The 14,181-nt window shown below is 39.5% G+C and overlaps 2 protein-coding genes across 2 annotated transcripts; both read left to right on the top strand.

The window, feature by feature from the left end:
- Window positions 1-3,989: 3,989 nt before the first annotated feature.
- On the top strand, window positions 3,990-5,344 carry LOC126625514 (uncharacterized). Its single transcript, XM_050294587.1, has 2 exons — window positions 3,990-4,123; window positions 5,029-5,344. The coding sequence occupies exons 1-2, from the start codon at window positions 3,990-3,992 to the stop codon at window positions 5,342-5,344; spliced, it is 450 nt and encodes a 149-aa protein (XP_050150544.1).
- A 4,395-nt stretch (window positions 5,345-9,739) lies between these two features.
- LOC126626873 (uncharacterized) lies at window positions 9,740-13,854 on the top strand. The gene is made up of 3 exons (XM_050296272.1): window positions 9,740-11,011; window positions 12,848-13,390; window positions 13,493-13,854. The coding sequence occupies exons 1-3, from the start codon at window positions 10,082-10,084 to the stop codon at window positions 13,592-13,594; spliced, it is 1,575 nt and encodes a 524-aa protein (XP_050152229.1). The 5' UTR covers window positions 9,740-10,081; the 3' UTR covers window positions 13,595-13,854.
- Window positions 13,855-14,181: the final 327 nt, after the last annotated feature.

The following is a 14,181-nucleotide window of genomic DNA, read 5'->3' as shown; positions in this document are numbered from 1 at the left end:
GATTTATCTCGCTATCACCCGGAGGTTGCTACTAATCCGGTTGAGATGCTCTGTCGTTTTAGGTTGGGTACTCGAAAGAAATGGTGTTCTATGGCGACCATAGTTTCCTGTGCTACTTACCAAGAGTTTTATGAGATTTTGCTACGAATTGAAGATTCAGAGAATATGCCTAGTGAGAGTGAGGAGGAAGAAAAGGATGGAAATTAGAAGTTGGGGTTCCACTGGTCAGATGAGATGTGCTAGATTTTCTAGAGAACCTCGTTTTCAGAGGCAGATGGATTTTAGTGGCACATGTACACCTTTATGTTGCAGTTGTAATAATCAGCACTTTGGGGAGTGTATGCGAGGTAGTAACGGATGCTATACTTGTGGTCAAATGGGGTATAGGGCTATGCATTGTCCTCAGAATCAGCAGAGGCCCCAGCAGCCTTCCTTAGCACCACCAGTGTCGATCCAGCAAGTTCAAGGATCTAGAAGTTATGGTCAGACGAGTCGCGGAAGTGTTTATCATTACTAGGGCGATGTAGCTCCTTATTCCGCAGGGCAGTATCAGTACCCACATGACCCGTATCAGGAAAATGGTTATCGTCAGTATCCTGGAGGTTATATGCCATATTCACCGCATTCAGCTGGTGGATCTCAATGGTATCCTGGAGGATAGCCCAGCACGTAGAGGGTGCTTCCAGTAGTGCAGAGATCTTCGAGGCAGCCTGGTCAGCCAAGTCAAATGCGAGGTGTGCAGGGGCGAAGTAATCAAGCTAGCAGAGGTCCTGGAGGACGACAACAGACCTATGGACGTATACACCACATGATATTGCAGGATGCTCAGAATAATCCTGATTTGATCATGGGTACGTTGAGTATTCTTGGTCATTTTGCTAGAGTATTAATTGATTATGGTGCTACACATTCTGTTATTTATTATACGTTTGCTCAGTTGACACAACCTCATCCTACACCTCTTGGATATGATTTAGAGTTTGCAATGCCTAAAGGGGAGAAATGTTATGTTAGTTATGTATATCCAGGATGTCCCGTGTTAGTGGAGGATGTAGTTATGCCAACTAATCTCATCCCGTTAGATATTGTGGATTTTGATGTGATTTTGGGCACAGATTGGTTGCATTACAATCATGCCAATATAGATTGTTATGGGAAAACAGTTACTTTTCATCGTCCTGGATTATCTGAGGTTACTTTTGTGGGCGAGCGTAGTGGGGTGAGGCATGGTGTTATTACTGCCATAAGAGCTAAAAAGTTGTTAGAAAAAGGTTGTCAGGGATATTTGGCTCATGTAGTGTTGAATGATAATGTTCCTAGCAATGTGAAGGATGTACGAGTAGTCGGGCATTTTCCTGATATATTCCCTGATGATTTACCTGGATTGCCGCCAGACCGAAATGTGGAGTTCACTATTGATTTACTTCTAGGTACAGATCCTATATCTTTAACTCCTTATAGAATGGCTCCTACTGAATTGAGGGAATTGAAGATTCAGTTGCAGGAATTAGTTGATAAGGGTTTTATTTAGCCTAGTACTTCACCCCTAGGGAGCTCCAGTTTTATTTGTGAGGAAGAAAGACAGAATTTTGAGGCTATGCATTGATTATAGGCAATTGAATCGGGTAACAATTAAAAACCGTTATCCATTGCCGCGTATAGATAATTTATTTGATCAACTTCGAAGCGCTTGTGTGTTTTCTAAGATTGATTTAAGGTTTGGTTATTATCAATTAAAGATTAAAAGAGAAGATGTTCCTAAGACAGCTTTTAGGACTCGTTATGGTCATTGTGAGTTTCTTGTGATGCCATTCGGGTTAACTAATGCACCTGCAGCTTTTATGGATTTGATGAATCGAGTATTCCAACCATATTTGGACAGGTTTGTTATTATCTTTATTGACGATATTCTGGTATACTCTTAAGTCTAAATTAAAGCATGTTTGACATCTTACTTAGGTGCTAAAGAGATTAAGGAAACATCAGTTGTACGCTAAATTTAGCAAATGCCAATTTTGGCTTAATCAAGTGGCATTTCTGAGACATGTCATATCTACTCAAGGTATTCAGGTGGATTCTAAAAAGTGGCAACTGTTGAGAATTGAGAGCAACCACGAATCGTCACTGAGGTACAAAGTTTTCTTGGCCTAGCTGATTAACTTTATAGATGGTTTGTTAAGGATTTTTCAATTATTGCATTACCGTTGACGAGGTTAACCAGGAAGGATGTTAAGTTTGAGTGGGATGATAACTGTGAGCAAAGTTTTCAGCAGTTGAAATATTGTCTCGCTCATGCACCTGTTTTGGTGTTTCCTTATGATAGTGGTAATTTTGAGATCTACAGTGATGCTTCCTTGAATGGTCTGGGATGTGTGTTGATGCAACATGGTAGGGTGATTGAAGGAAAAATTTTGTCCTAACTAAGAACAAGTAAGAACATTTGAATACATATGCAAACTATTAACACATTAAAGTAGGCATGCATTCAAAAACAATTCATAAAACCCATGACTTTCAAAGCCTAGTATATGGTGAACCAATAAACTCTTTAACAACATTAAAGAGAAGGAAAGATTTAGAGTTTCTTTACCCTTGAAGCTCATCCTTAATTACACAAGGGATTCACCCAAGTGGAGGGCCTTCAAGTCACCTCATTGCTTCTTGGATCTTCCTTGTGATTTTCCTCCTTTTAGTGTTCCTTTGCTTCTTTGAGGATTTGAGGATTTGTTCTCCAAAACATCAAAAGCTTGATGTCTCTAAGTCTCTTCACCAAGGATGTGATGTGAAGATGAAATGGATGACTTAGGGAAGAAGAGATTGCTAGCTATTTCTTCCCTAGGTGGCCGGCCTCTTTAGAGAGAATGAGAGAAAAAGTTTCACCTCATTTCACCAAGAAAAACCCTAAAAGAAAATAAAGCTATAAAGTTGAATTTATACTTCATCACTTGTGAGTGGCAAACTTGTAATTCATATGCCTACATGACTAGGTAGCTTGACCACAACAATGCCGTGGACACTCTAATGGAATGCCTTTGACATGATCAAAGATCAAGGACCTAACCATTAGACATCTATGATGCCTCAGGTCAAAGGACTACTTTGCATATTGTAACTCTCGAGTTCTTACATGACATGTATGTTCGAACTCTCTTTTGATCGTTGTTCAGTGTACTCGATCACTCTTTTGAGCACCTATGTGTTTGCCTTAGTGTCCAACACTAAATGACTTGAGACTAGTCATACTTGCGCTTGAGTCGACATAACACATACAAACCTTAGCGGATTGTCAATACCCAATTGGCAATCCTATGGCTAGGAACGTTTTAGGAATGAACATAAGAGAAATGTCTCAATAATCTAACTTACTTAAATCACTTATCTCTTAGATCAAATACATTCCTTGGATTTCCTTATTGCTTAAACACATGATACAATAAATAGTGATTAACAATAAGTTTTGCCCTTCATTAAACATATAAAAGTTTAATACAATAAGTATTCCAAAAGCTATTACATCAAATGAGTGGCTTTGTGGGCATACTTCCAACAGTGATTACTTATGCATCGCGACAGTTGAAGCCTCATGAGATGAATCATCCTACTCATGATCTTGAGTTAGCAGTTATCGTCTTTGCTTTGAAGATTTGGAGACATTATCTTTATGGCGAAAAATGTAAGATCTTTACGGATTATAAAAGTCTTCAATATCTTTTTACTCAGAAGGATCTTAATCTTTGACAACGAAGATGAATTGATTTACTCAGTGATTATGCTTGCACGATTGAGTATCACCTTGGTCGTGCAAATGTGGTAGTGGATGCACTTAGTAGGAAGCCTCAAGGGAGAATTAATGCTTTGTAGGCTTGTCATGTTCCTCTTCTGGTGGATTGGAGGTCCACTTGAGTGAAGTTAGGGGTGGAAAAACGAGAGGAAACCTTGCTAATTTTCAGGTCAGGCCAATATTAATTGATTGAGCACTCGAGGCTCAAATGAATGATGAAGAAATCCAAGAGTTCGTTGAGGCAGGAAATCAAGGGAAAAAGAAAGATCTCAGAATTCGGGAGATTGATGACATGCTTATGCAGGAGAACAAAATGTACGTGCCGAATAATGTGGAATTAAAGTAAGAAATTTTGGATGAAGCACACTGCTCAGCTTATGCATTGCATCCTGAAGGTACTAAAATGTATCATACCATTCGACCATTATATTATTGGTCGGGTATGAAATAAGAAATTGTTAAGTATGTAAATAGGTGTGCTATTTGTCAGCAGGTCAAAGCTGAAAGGAAAAAGCCATTTGGATTGATGCAGTCACTTCGCATTCCACAATGGAAATGGGAAAACATTACCAAAGACTTTGTGTACAAGTTTCCTCGTACACGAAATGGTTATGATGGAATTTGGGTGATAGTTGATCGGCTTACTTAGTCAGTGCATTTTATTCCAGTAAGGGACAAATATTCTTTAAGCCAATTAGCTGAATTGTTCATATCGAAAATCGTTAAGTATCATGGAGTTCCAATTAGTATTATCTCGGATCGGGATCCTAGATTCACTTCTAAGTTATGGGTAGCATTTTAGGAGGCTTTTGGTTCGAGGTTACTCTATAGTACGACATATCATCCTCAGACAGACGGACAATCTAAGATAACTCTTCAGACACTAGAGGATATGCTAAAATCTTCGGTATTGCAGTTTGGCGATGCCTAGCATCAGCGGTTAGATTTGATGGAGTTTGCGTATAATAATAGCTACCATTGGAGCATTGTATGTCACCTTTTGAGGCACTTTATGGCAAATCTTGTCGTACACCTTTATATTGGTCAGAGGTTGGTGAAAGATTTTTGGTGGGCCCTGAGATTGTGGATGAGACTACTCAAAATGTTCAGATAATTAAGTCTAACCTGAAAGCGGCCCAGGATCGACAGAAAAGTTTAGCAGACAAGCATGCCACTGACCGGGTGTATAAAATTGGTGATTAGGTGTTTCTGAAGTTGTCACAGTGGAGAAGTATAGTACGGTTCAGGAAAAAGGGTAAGTTAAGTCCTAGGTACATCAAACCGTATCAGATCACCGAGCGAGTCGATGAAGTTGCTTATAGGCTTAAGTTGCCTCCCGAGTTGTCTAAAGTGCACAATGTGATCCATGTTTCCATGCTTCATCATTACATTTCAAATCCGTCACATGTGATACCTCATCAACCATTGGAAATTAATCCATATTTGACTTATGATAAGGAGCCAGTGATGATTTTGGATTGGAAAGATAAGGTTTTGAGGAATAAGACTGTGCGCTTGGTGAAAGTTTTGTGGAAGAATCACTCAGTGGAGGAAGCCACCTAGGAGACGGAAAAGCGTATAAAAGAGATGTATCCACGTTTATTTTATAGTTATTAGTGGTTTCTATGTTAATGTGTGAAATTTCTGGGATGAAATTTTCTTAAGGGGGTAGGTTGTGACAGCCCATCCCGAAACATTAATTATTTTGTTCTCGTTAGTGTGGAATGACGACTTTACCCTTAGCGTTGGGTTGTAATTGGATATTTGGTCTAAGGAAAATGAAGTGAGTTAAAAGAATTGGATCAATCATTTTAAGTCCTAATTATTTAGATTCAATTAGGACTTAGATTTTCTTTTTTTTTTTTGGTTGGTGACCCAAGCTGGACACACCCATACCAAACTCCCGTTGACTCTTTCTCTCTCTCTCTCTCTCTCTCTCTCTCTCTCTCTCTCATTTTCTCTCAAATTTCCTTCATAGTACGTACAACTATACGGGCAACTCCTCTAGCAACCATTTCATGCACAGATCGAGGTTGTGAAAGTTATCTTTGTGTTCTTTGCAAGTCCAGGAGCTCATCCATGTCATTAGTTCAATGTGAAAACTCGTAGAACTTGAGAACCAGAAAACCTCCGATTTGGTGCACTGTTCATCTATCGTGATCGCGGACTTTTCTTCAAGTTTGGAGGTGTTAGAGAGCCTTAGAACTTCTTCACGAAGCTTAAGGAAGAATTTTGGAAGGTTTTGGACGTTAGGAAGCTCGGGGTTGACAAGTTGCAGAGGTGGCCGAATTATCGTGATTTTTTTGGCGAGATTCCATGAATTTTAGGACCTAAAAGTGGTAAGGAAGTGTTCCTCTAGTCCTAAGCGTCATTTTGATATAAATTTCATAGATTTTGGTGCTAAAATGAGTGAGAAATGATGGTTTGAAGGTTTAACAGTTTCCGGCAACACAGACGACGATGGCAACGGAATCCGGTGACACACTGGAGAAGAAGACAAATATTCCGTTAACTTTGACGGAATATTCTTAACAGCGACTAACGGCGTCAGGTATATTTAACGATATATGCTGATTTTTTACGGAATATTCCCTAACGCCGTTAGGGAATCCGTCAATGTGCCAGGCACGTGCCAACGCGTGGGCGGCGCGTCTGGCCGTGCCTTGGCCAACGCATGAGGGTGCGTGGGTGCTTAGAAAATTTTTCTAAAATTATAGGGATGTTTGTAAGGTTGAGTAGATCACGTTGGTATATTCAAACACCCCAATTGAGCAATGTATGAGAAGTTATTACCTAATTTTGGTTATGTGCTTTAAAATAACGTTTATCTAGTTGTTTCGTATATAGGTGAGACATATCCAAAGGACGAGCGTAATCAAGCGAGACTCAGGGGCTACGACCTTTCCACATATCAGTGAGTGGGCTTTTGGTTTTCAGTATATACTTATATACTTGGTATTTTTCCTAGAAAATGTGTTTAAATGAAATTATGTTTTGAAATATCATGCCTATTGATTTATGCTTAGACTATGAATTTATATGGTATGCATAAATGTGATTTGACGATGTGGACGCTCAGGTAAGTACCATGTGAGTTGTAGATTCTTTATGTGAATTGATGATTATGTGAATGTGTTAAGAGCTCATAAACCTGCACCCCGATGTTAGTGCTCCCGCCCGTGGTTAGGGCACAGTCATTCACGTGATGTTCACCTCCCGCACCATATGCTGACCTTGGATTCGGGTTAGGTGCACAGTCATGTCGTACATACCACTGTAGGTGGTTCCGACTAGTAGGTGAGCCGCGATTATTCGCACCGTCTTCACGTGATCGTAGCACTAGAGTGTATTTATTTACACCTTGTCCTATCGTATAGACCACTATAGGTGGTTCCAACTCATGTGCAGGCATACTTGTTGAGCTATAGATTCAGCTGTACATGCCACTTTAGGTGGATCCGGCTGATATGTTATTTCTCATGAGTTAATTCACATGAGTTACTTATTCAGTTATTTGAGATATTTGGCATGGCATACTTTTGAATATTACTATACTAAACATGGTTTTGAAATATGTATATATTCTATTTTCTAGGAAATTATACAAGTTTTACGGCGAGAGGTTACTATCTTTGATGTTGAAATGGTTTTGGAAATCTTTGTTTTTTCCCACTCACAATTTCTGTTTTGCGCCCCTCCAGGTTTTAGGTAGGAGTGCTTGTTGGTGGCTTACGAGGATTTGACGGAGGTTCTAACAAAGTATCACCAATTTAGGATCACCTTTGGGTGTTGTATAATTAGTATTCGTTCTGCTGGACTACACTTAGGCTACTTATGCTCTGGTTGTGCAATCACACATAATATCGTACTTGCACCTTATCTTATCCAGTGCTCTAGTTGGTTTGGTTTTTGTTTATTTGCATTTCTCATATTAATATTGCTTACACACTGTGCACATGGCTACGTCACCCTCACGTGACGGCCAACATGCCTCAATCTAGGTCAGGGTGTGTCAAGTGATGCTTTATGACATAGAATATTGGATAATAAAAAAGAAACATGTACAAAAAATAAGTGTAACAGAGATGAGAATGCTTTCATGGATGCGTTGGCACACGAAAAATGATGGGATTAAGATGAGGATATCCAAGGTAAAGTTAGAGTGACTGCAATTGAAGATAAAATGAGAAAATATCGGTTAAGATGATTTTTAAGAAAATGGTAAGTTTTCATTTGTATTGATGCATTTAAGAAAATGGTAAAATACAATGTTATAGCATAAATCATAAAAGTATTAGGTTTTTTTTACTGGGTAAAAGTATTAATTGCAATGTATTTGATTAGATACAATTATGGACTCAAATTAATTAAACTTAGTACAATTAATTATTGAATTCTATGCATCCACTTTTTACTTATTTTCAGAGGAAAAGTACTTGGCTTCTTTCTATGTATAAGTCTTTTATTTTTTTACAAACGATAGAATATATCTATGAAACTATAAAGAGAGAGATTTGAACATGAGACCTTAAGTGTAAGAGTAAATACACTTAACTAACTGAGTTACAAGCCACTTGTTTCTGCAAGTCATTTCTCAATTCAACTTGAATTTTGAGTTATATATATTTTATCTCCTTTTTGTACTTTTGATGAGTTAATTTGTAAATTTGTAATGAGTAATGTTATTCACACTTTTTTTTTTAATTTCTAATCGTCAGGTCGAATAAATTGAAGAAGATCAATGATTAAAAATCAACAAAACTATATAGAAGACAAAAATGAGTATGTTAATAACACTATCCGTTTGTAACAATGTGATGTGCATAAGGAATGTGTCAATTGTAAACTAAGTCTTTTTGTATCCAAATTTTCATAGGAACAAAATCATATACAATACAGAAGTTTAAGACCTGCGAGCAATTACTGCATGAGTAGCAACCTCTCCCTGAAAAATCTAAGATAATAATAAAATAGTAAACTTTTAAAGCCTAGTGCCACTTATCATTAGTAATTGCGATCAAGCCACTAGGGTCGGGACAAGCCACATGATTAGCGTACTTAATTAATTAGATTAGTGGTTGGCAGAAGGAAAAAAATAAATTAGATTAGTGTACAAAACAAATTTTAGGCAAAATTAAAAAATAAAACAAATAAAACAAATTTCAGGCCATTGGATACGTGGAATCTTAAATAATTAGAATAGTTTCTGATCTCTATGATCCAAGCCAGAAAGCAAGTGACCTAACCCAACCCAACCCAAGACTGAACCACCATGTTTGGGACCCAAATGAGAAATAAAAATAAGAAGATGTAATTAAAGTTTGGCCCCTGAATTTTAGTGGTGGTTTCACTTTGATCCTCAATTTTGTCGTCCCAAGTTGATCGCTAAAAATTTGAAAGTATGTTAAATGATGAAATTGTGACGAGTCAAATTACAAAATTCGACAAGATGTAAATGGCGAGTATAATTCAATTCAGCTAATTCCTTGGTTGGAGTGGATTGTTGTGGCAATTATGTAAACCAGAAAATTGTTTGGAACGACTGGAAATCAATGTATTAACGATGAGTAGTTAGATTAACCAAATTGTGCTACTATTAAAAGTGAGCTTAATCCCATCAGTTGATTCTGTGTTGTTGGTTTTATCTCTAAGTCATACTCACTTTTAAACAGGTCACATGCCAATAGTAAAAGACTTGTTAAAGTATATGGGTTACCCAAGAACCCTAAAAATAACAATAATCATATGTTATTTAGTCAACTTTTATAAAGAAACTCACTTTTAGTCATTATAAGCATATATTAAAAGACGGTCAATTTTTAACCAAAAAATAGTGAAAGACCAAAGTGAAAAAACCTTAAAAACTTTGAGGGGCAAATTCTGATATTAACACACAAAAAACCAAGAACAAAAAAAAAAAAAAAGTATAATAAAAATAGAGGAAAAAAAAACAGATTAATATTTGGGGATGCGGCTCTATTCGGGGATGTGGAGTCTTGTGCAACCTGGCAGCAAAGCAATGCAAGCTCTGAGCTTTACACCTCCTCTGCAACCCCAACACCATCACCATCGTCATCTTCTTTCTCCTCTTCCCTCCCATTGAATCCCCAATCCTTCACCGCCGCTGAAAATTCCAGAGAGATCTGAACCACCCATTTGGGTTTCCAAAGGACCCAAATAATTCCCCAAATCGAACACCCTTTTGGAAACCCAATGCTGCAAAACCTGTGATTTTTTTTTAATCAACAGAGAGTGCAGTGAAAAGGGTTGAGCTTTGCGGGAGAGAGGGAGTTGAGAAAAATGAAAGCGAGCCAGAAAGATCAAGAGAAAGTGATTTGGGATCAGATGCGGAGCTCCACAGGGACCCCGATTCCTGGACCCGGCTCCCAATCTAGAGCCACCCCTAAACTCCTCGTCTGGCTCATCCTCTTCGTCTCTCTCACTTACATCGTCTACACTCTTAAGCTCGTCTCCACCTCACGCGCCGCCTGCTCAGACGACAGCGACCCCTTCAACCCTCTCCGCATCTCCTCCTCCTCCTCCTCTTCCGCCAACACCACCACCGCCCAAGATCGGACTTCCCAGATTCTCCAGCTCAAAACCCAAAAACCCGATAAAGCAAACCAGCCGACGGAGATAAACGACATCGTTTTCGGCATTGCCGCCTCCGCCAAGCTCTGGGAACAGAGGAAGAACTACATCAAGCTCTGGTACAAGCCCAAGTCGATGCGCGGGATAGTCTGGCTGGACCGCGAAGTTGAGGATAAAAACCCGGAAGGCGCCGGTCTCCCGCCGATTAAAATCTCCGGCGACACCTCCGGGTTCACCTACACCAACAAACAGGGCCACCGGTCCGCGATTCGGATATCCCGGATCGTGAGCGAAACGCTGCGTCTTGGCCTCAAGGACGTGCGGTGGTTCGTGATGGGCGACGACGACACCGTTTTCATCACCGACAACCTCGTCCGGGTCCTGAGGAAGTACGACCACACGCAGTACTATTATATCGGGAGCTTATCAGAAAGCCACCTGCAGAACATTTTCTTCTCGTATGGCATGGCGTACGGCGGCGGCGGCTTCGCCATCAGCTACCCGCTGGCGCTGGCGCTGAGCAAAATGCAGGACCGGTGCATTCAGAGGTACCCAGGACTCTACGGCTCCGACGACCGAATGCAGGCGTGCATGGCGGAACTCGGCGTCCCACTCACTAAAGAACTCGGATTTCACCAGGTCCGTACTCTAATCTGTCGGTGGGTGCTTAATTTGATTTGTTTTTGCCTTAATTAGTCGTAATTTGGCTTTAATTTATCTGGGTTTTTTTCCAAATTTGAAAACCCTGCTCGATTTCCTGCAATGGCAACTACGAATTACACCCGGCAACTCCCGAAACTAAAGAGTTTCGGCCGAGATATTGACCGAAACACGACTTGGGTCAGTGTCGGTTTGGCTCTTAGTGTTTGCATTGAGTTCTGGAACTACAATTAATTAGCGTTCCTTGATTAATTAAGTATTATCGAGTTAATTAATGTTTAATAATCTTCTTAGTTCGATAAGTATTGTCGAGCTAATTAATGTTTAATCGTTTTCTTAGTTCGATAATTCCCGATTACGTTACTTTCCGGTTTCGGGAAATCTGAGGCTGATAGTAATTTAGTTGGTTGGGCCGGTTGGTTCTGTCGGTTCACTAGGCGGGTAATTTGCTCAATGCTGTTAATGCTCGGTTACGAAGACGACACGCTGGGCCCCACGTGAACTAAAGAGGTTAGACCGGGTTTTTGTCTAGCAGCTCACTACGCAACGAGACAGTAGCTGGCCGTGCACGCCACGCTCCTTGAGTCAGTGAGTGAGTGAGCAGTGTCCTGACTAGACAATTGAATTGGACCTGGATTGTCTGCTTTCCCCATCCCATACCCTTCATCCCCTCCTATTATTTCTGTGGTCACGGTTAAGTCACGTTAATATTTTATATTAATTTTTTTTTATAGAAATAATAAGACAAAAAACAATTGGAATTTAAAATATTGATGTAGCTTAACTGTGACCGCAGAAATAGAAGGGGATGGGAAGGGTATGGGATGGGGGAGGGCAGACAATCCAAGTCCAATTGAATGAGTGAAGCTTAAGTTTTACCCAACCCCATTTATGTGGGCAGTCTGTTGAGGTGAAAAAGGTTAAAACTTTGTGGTCCTTTGTTTTTTTAAATTTCTCCTATAATACATTGAATTATGGCAGACGATGGTGGATTTGTTGCAAGCTTTAGGTTAAACCGATATATGTTTTGCATCGAAAGAATGTAGATTTAGTTTTTGCATCCAACAAATGTAGATTTAGCTTTTGCATCGAACGAATGTAGATTTAGTTTTGCATCGAGAAAATCAATTTAGGTGGTTTGCACATGTGAAATGAAGGCATACAGATGCTCCGGTTAAAATATGCGATTACAAGATAGAGTCTTAGGACCAAAGGGGTAAAAGACTCTAAAAAAGGGCTTGGAGTACTTGGATCCAACAGAAGGCTTGGCATAATACGGAGTGCAGTGGCATTGTTGTTGTAATGCAGTTCATTATTTAATGTGGGATAGTATTTCTTAATTTGTTTCCTTAATTTTTAAGGAGAATCTAGGTTTAGGTTGAACACCTTGTTCTAAAATGGTAAATTGGGACCCCTCATTTTCAAGCCACTAATCTCTTCTTCCTCATGAGTTACTTTCTCAAGCCGTCCTACTTCTGTTGCCCACACATCACAAATTGTGAAACATGTAGTCTCATTGGCATTTAGTTGGGTAAACCAGTAGTTGGGTATGCCTTGGTTAAAAAGAAATCGAGTATAAATTTCCAATTTTCACTAAGGGTTCTTCCAGTATGTGTACTAATAGAGCAAGATCCTCCGCTGCCGTTTCCAATGTTGTTCTCGTTTGAGGGGTTGAGTGTGAATAAATAGCAGTCTCACTTCTATATTAGATTCTTTGTAACAGTCTTTGTTTTTCTTTATGGTTAAATTGTAGATTTATTTAGATAGATTTGGTGTGAACTTACTGTACATTTCTTTCGTATTGATGGCTCTCAGTATGATGTGTACGGAAACCTGTTCGGGCTCCTTGCAGCACACCCAGTGGCACCCTTAGTGACAATGCATCACCTGGATGTGGTTGAGCCCATCTTCCCCAATGTGACCCGTATTCAAGCCCTTCAGCGGCTTTTTATACCAGTGAAGCTGGACTCAGCAGGAATCATACAACAATCCATCTGCTACGACAAATCAAAGAGCTGGACCATTTCAGTTTCATGGGGCTTTGCTGTTCAAATTTTTCGGGGAGTCTTTTCACCCCGCGAGATGGAAATGCCTTCCCGGACGTTTTTGAATTGGTACAGAAGGGCAGATTACACAGCATATGCATTCAACACTCGTCCAGTCAGCCGAAACCCATGCCAGAAGCCTTTTGTCTATTACTTGTCAAATGTAAGGTTTAATGCGACAACGAATTCAACAATCAGCGAGTATGTCCAGCATCGTACCCCTCATCCCCACTGCAAGTGGAAGATGGCTAATCCTTCCAATCTCGACAAAGTCGAGGTTCATAAGAAGCCTGACCCGCACCTATGGGATAGAGTAAGTATTTTTAAGACCTTGTACTCTTCCTCTGTTGTCTTGTGATACGACCAAAACAAAAACTCTCACTAACGCATTTTCAATTGCTGTGTTTTTGGGCAGTCTCCGAGGCGAAATTGTTGCAGGATCATGGAGTCGAAGAAGAAGGGGACCATGGTGATAGATGTTGGTTTATGTAAAGAGGGTGAGATCAGTGAAATATAAGCACCCACCATTTGATCGAAGTTAGGAATTTGAAGCAGCTTCTTTTCCCTTTTATCCAATTGATTGTTTAGGGTTCATTATTTCTTAATTTGTTATGTTTTCAGTTCCAAATTTTGTGTCTTTTGGGGGAGTCCATTGCCAAAACAAGCATTAGAAAGACAGAGAGAATATTTCATGTACAGAATTTGTAGGCTACAACATTCCACATTTGTCTCTGAGCAGTTATATTATTATTCAATTTATTTGGATTTTGGAGTGAATTTTATGATGGTAGATCCCTGGATTGGATCCATGTGCTTGTTATGTTTGCTTCCGTTTACCATTTGTGGAACTTGCTCCTTTAGACACGGTGGTGAGTGTTGTGACCCATTTGGGAGGAACTAGATTTCCATGGGTGACATATTCTAGGGATTGTAGGGTTTGTTTCAAAAGCATTTAAAAGGCTTTTTGCAAGAAGTATCAGTTATGTATTTTTTGTATGTTTTTTTTTAATTTTCTGTACGTTTTTTAAAATTTGGCAATATTAATAATTTTGATAGAACTTTGGTATTCTGGTTCAATAATTGACAAAATTAGGAGATTTTATA

Source organism: Malus sylvestris, chromosome 6 (assembly GCF_916048215.2).
Source record: "Malus sylvestris chromosome 6, drMalSylv7.2, whole genome shotgun sequence".
NCBI classification, from domain to species: Eukaryota; Viridiplantae; Streptophyta; class Magnoliopsida; order Rosales; family Rosaceae; genus Malus; species Malus sylvestris.
Note: the sequence above shows the minus strand (reverse complement) of the source record. Positions and strands in the feature narration are given on the sequence as shown.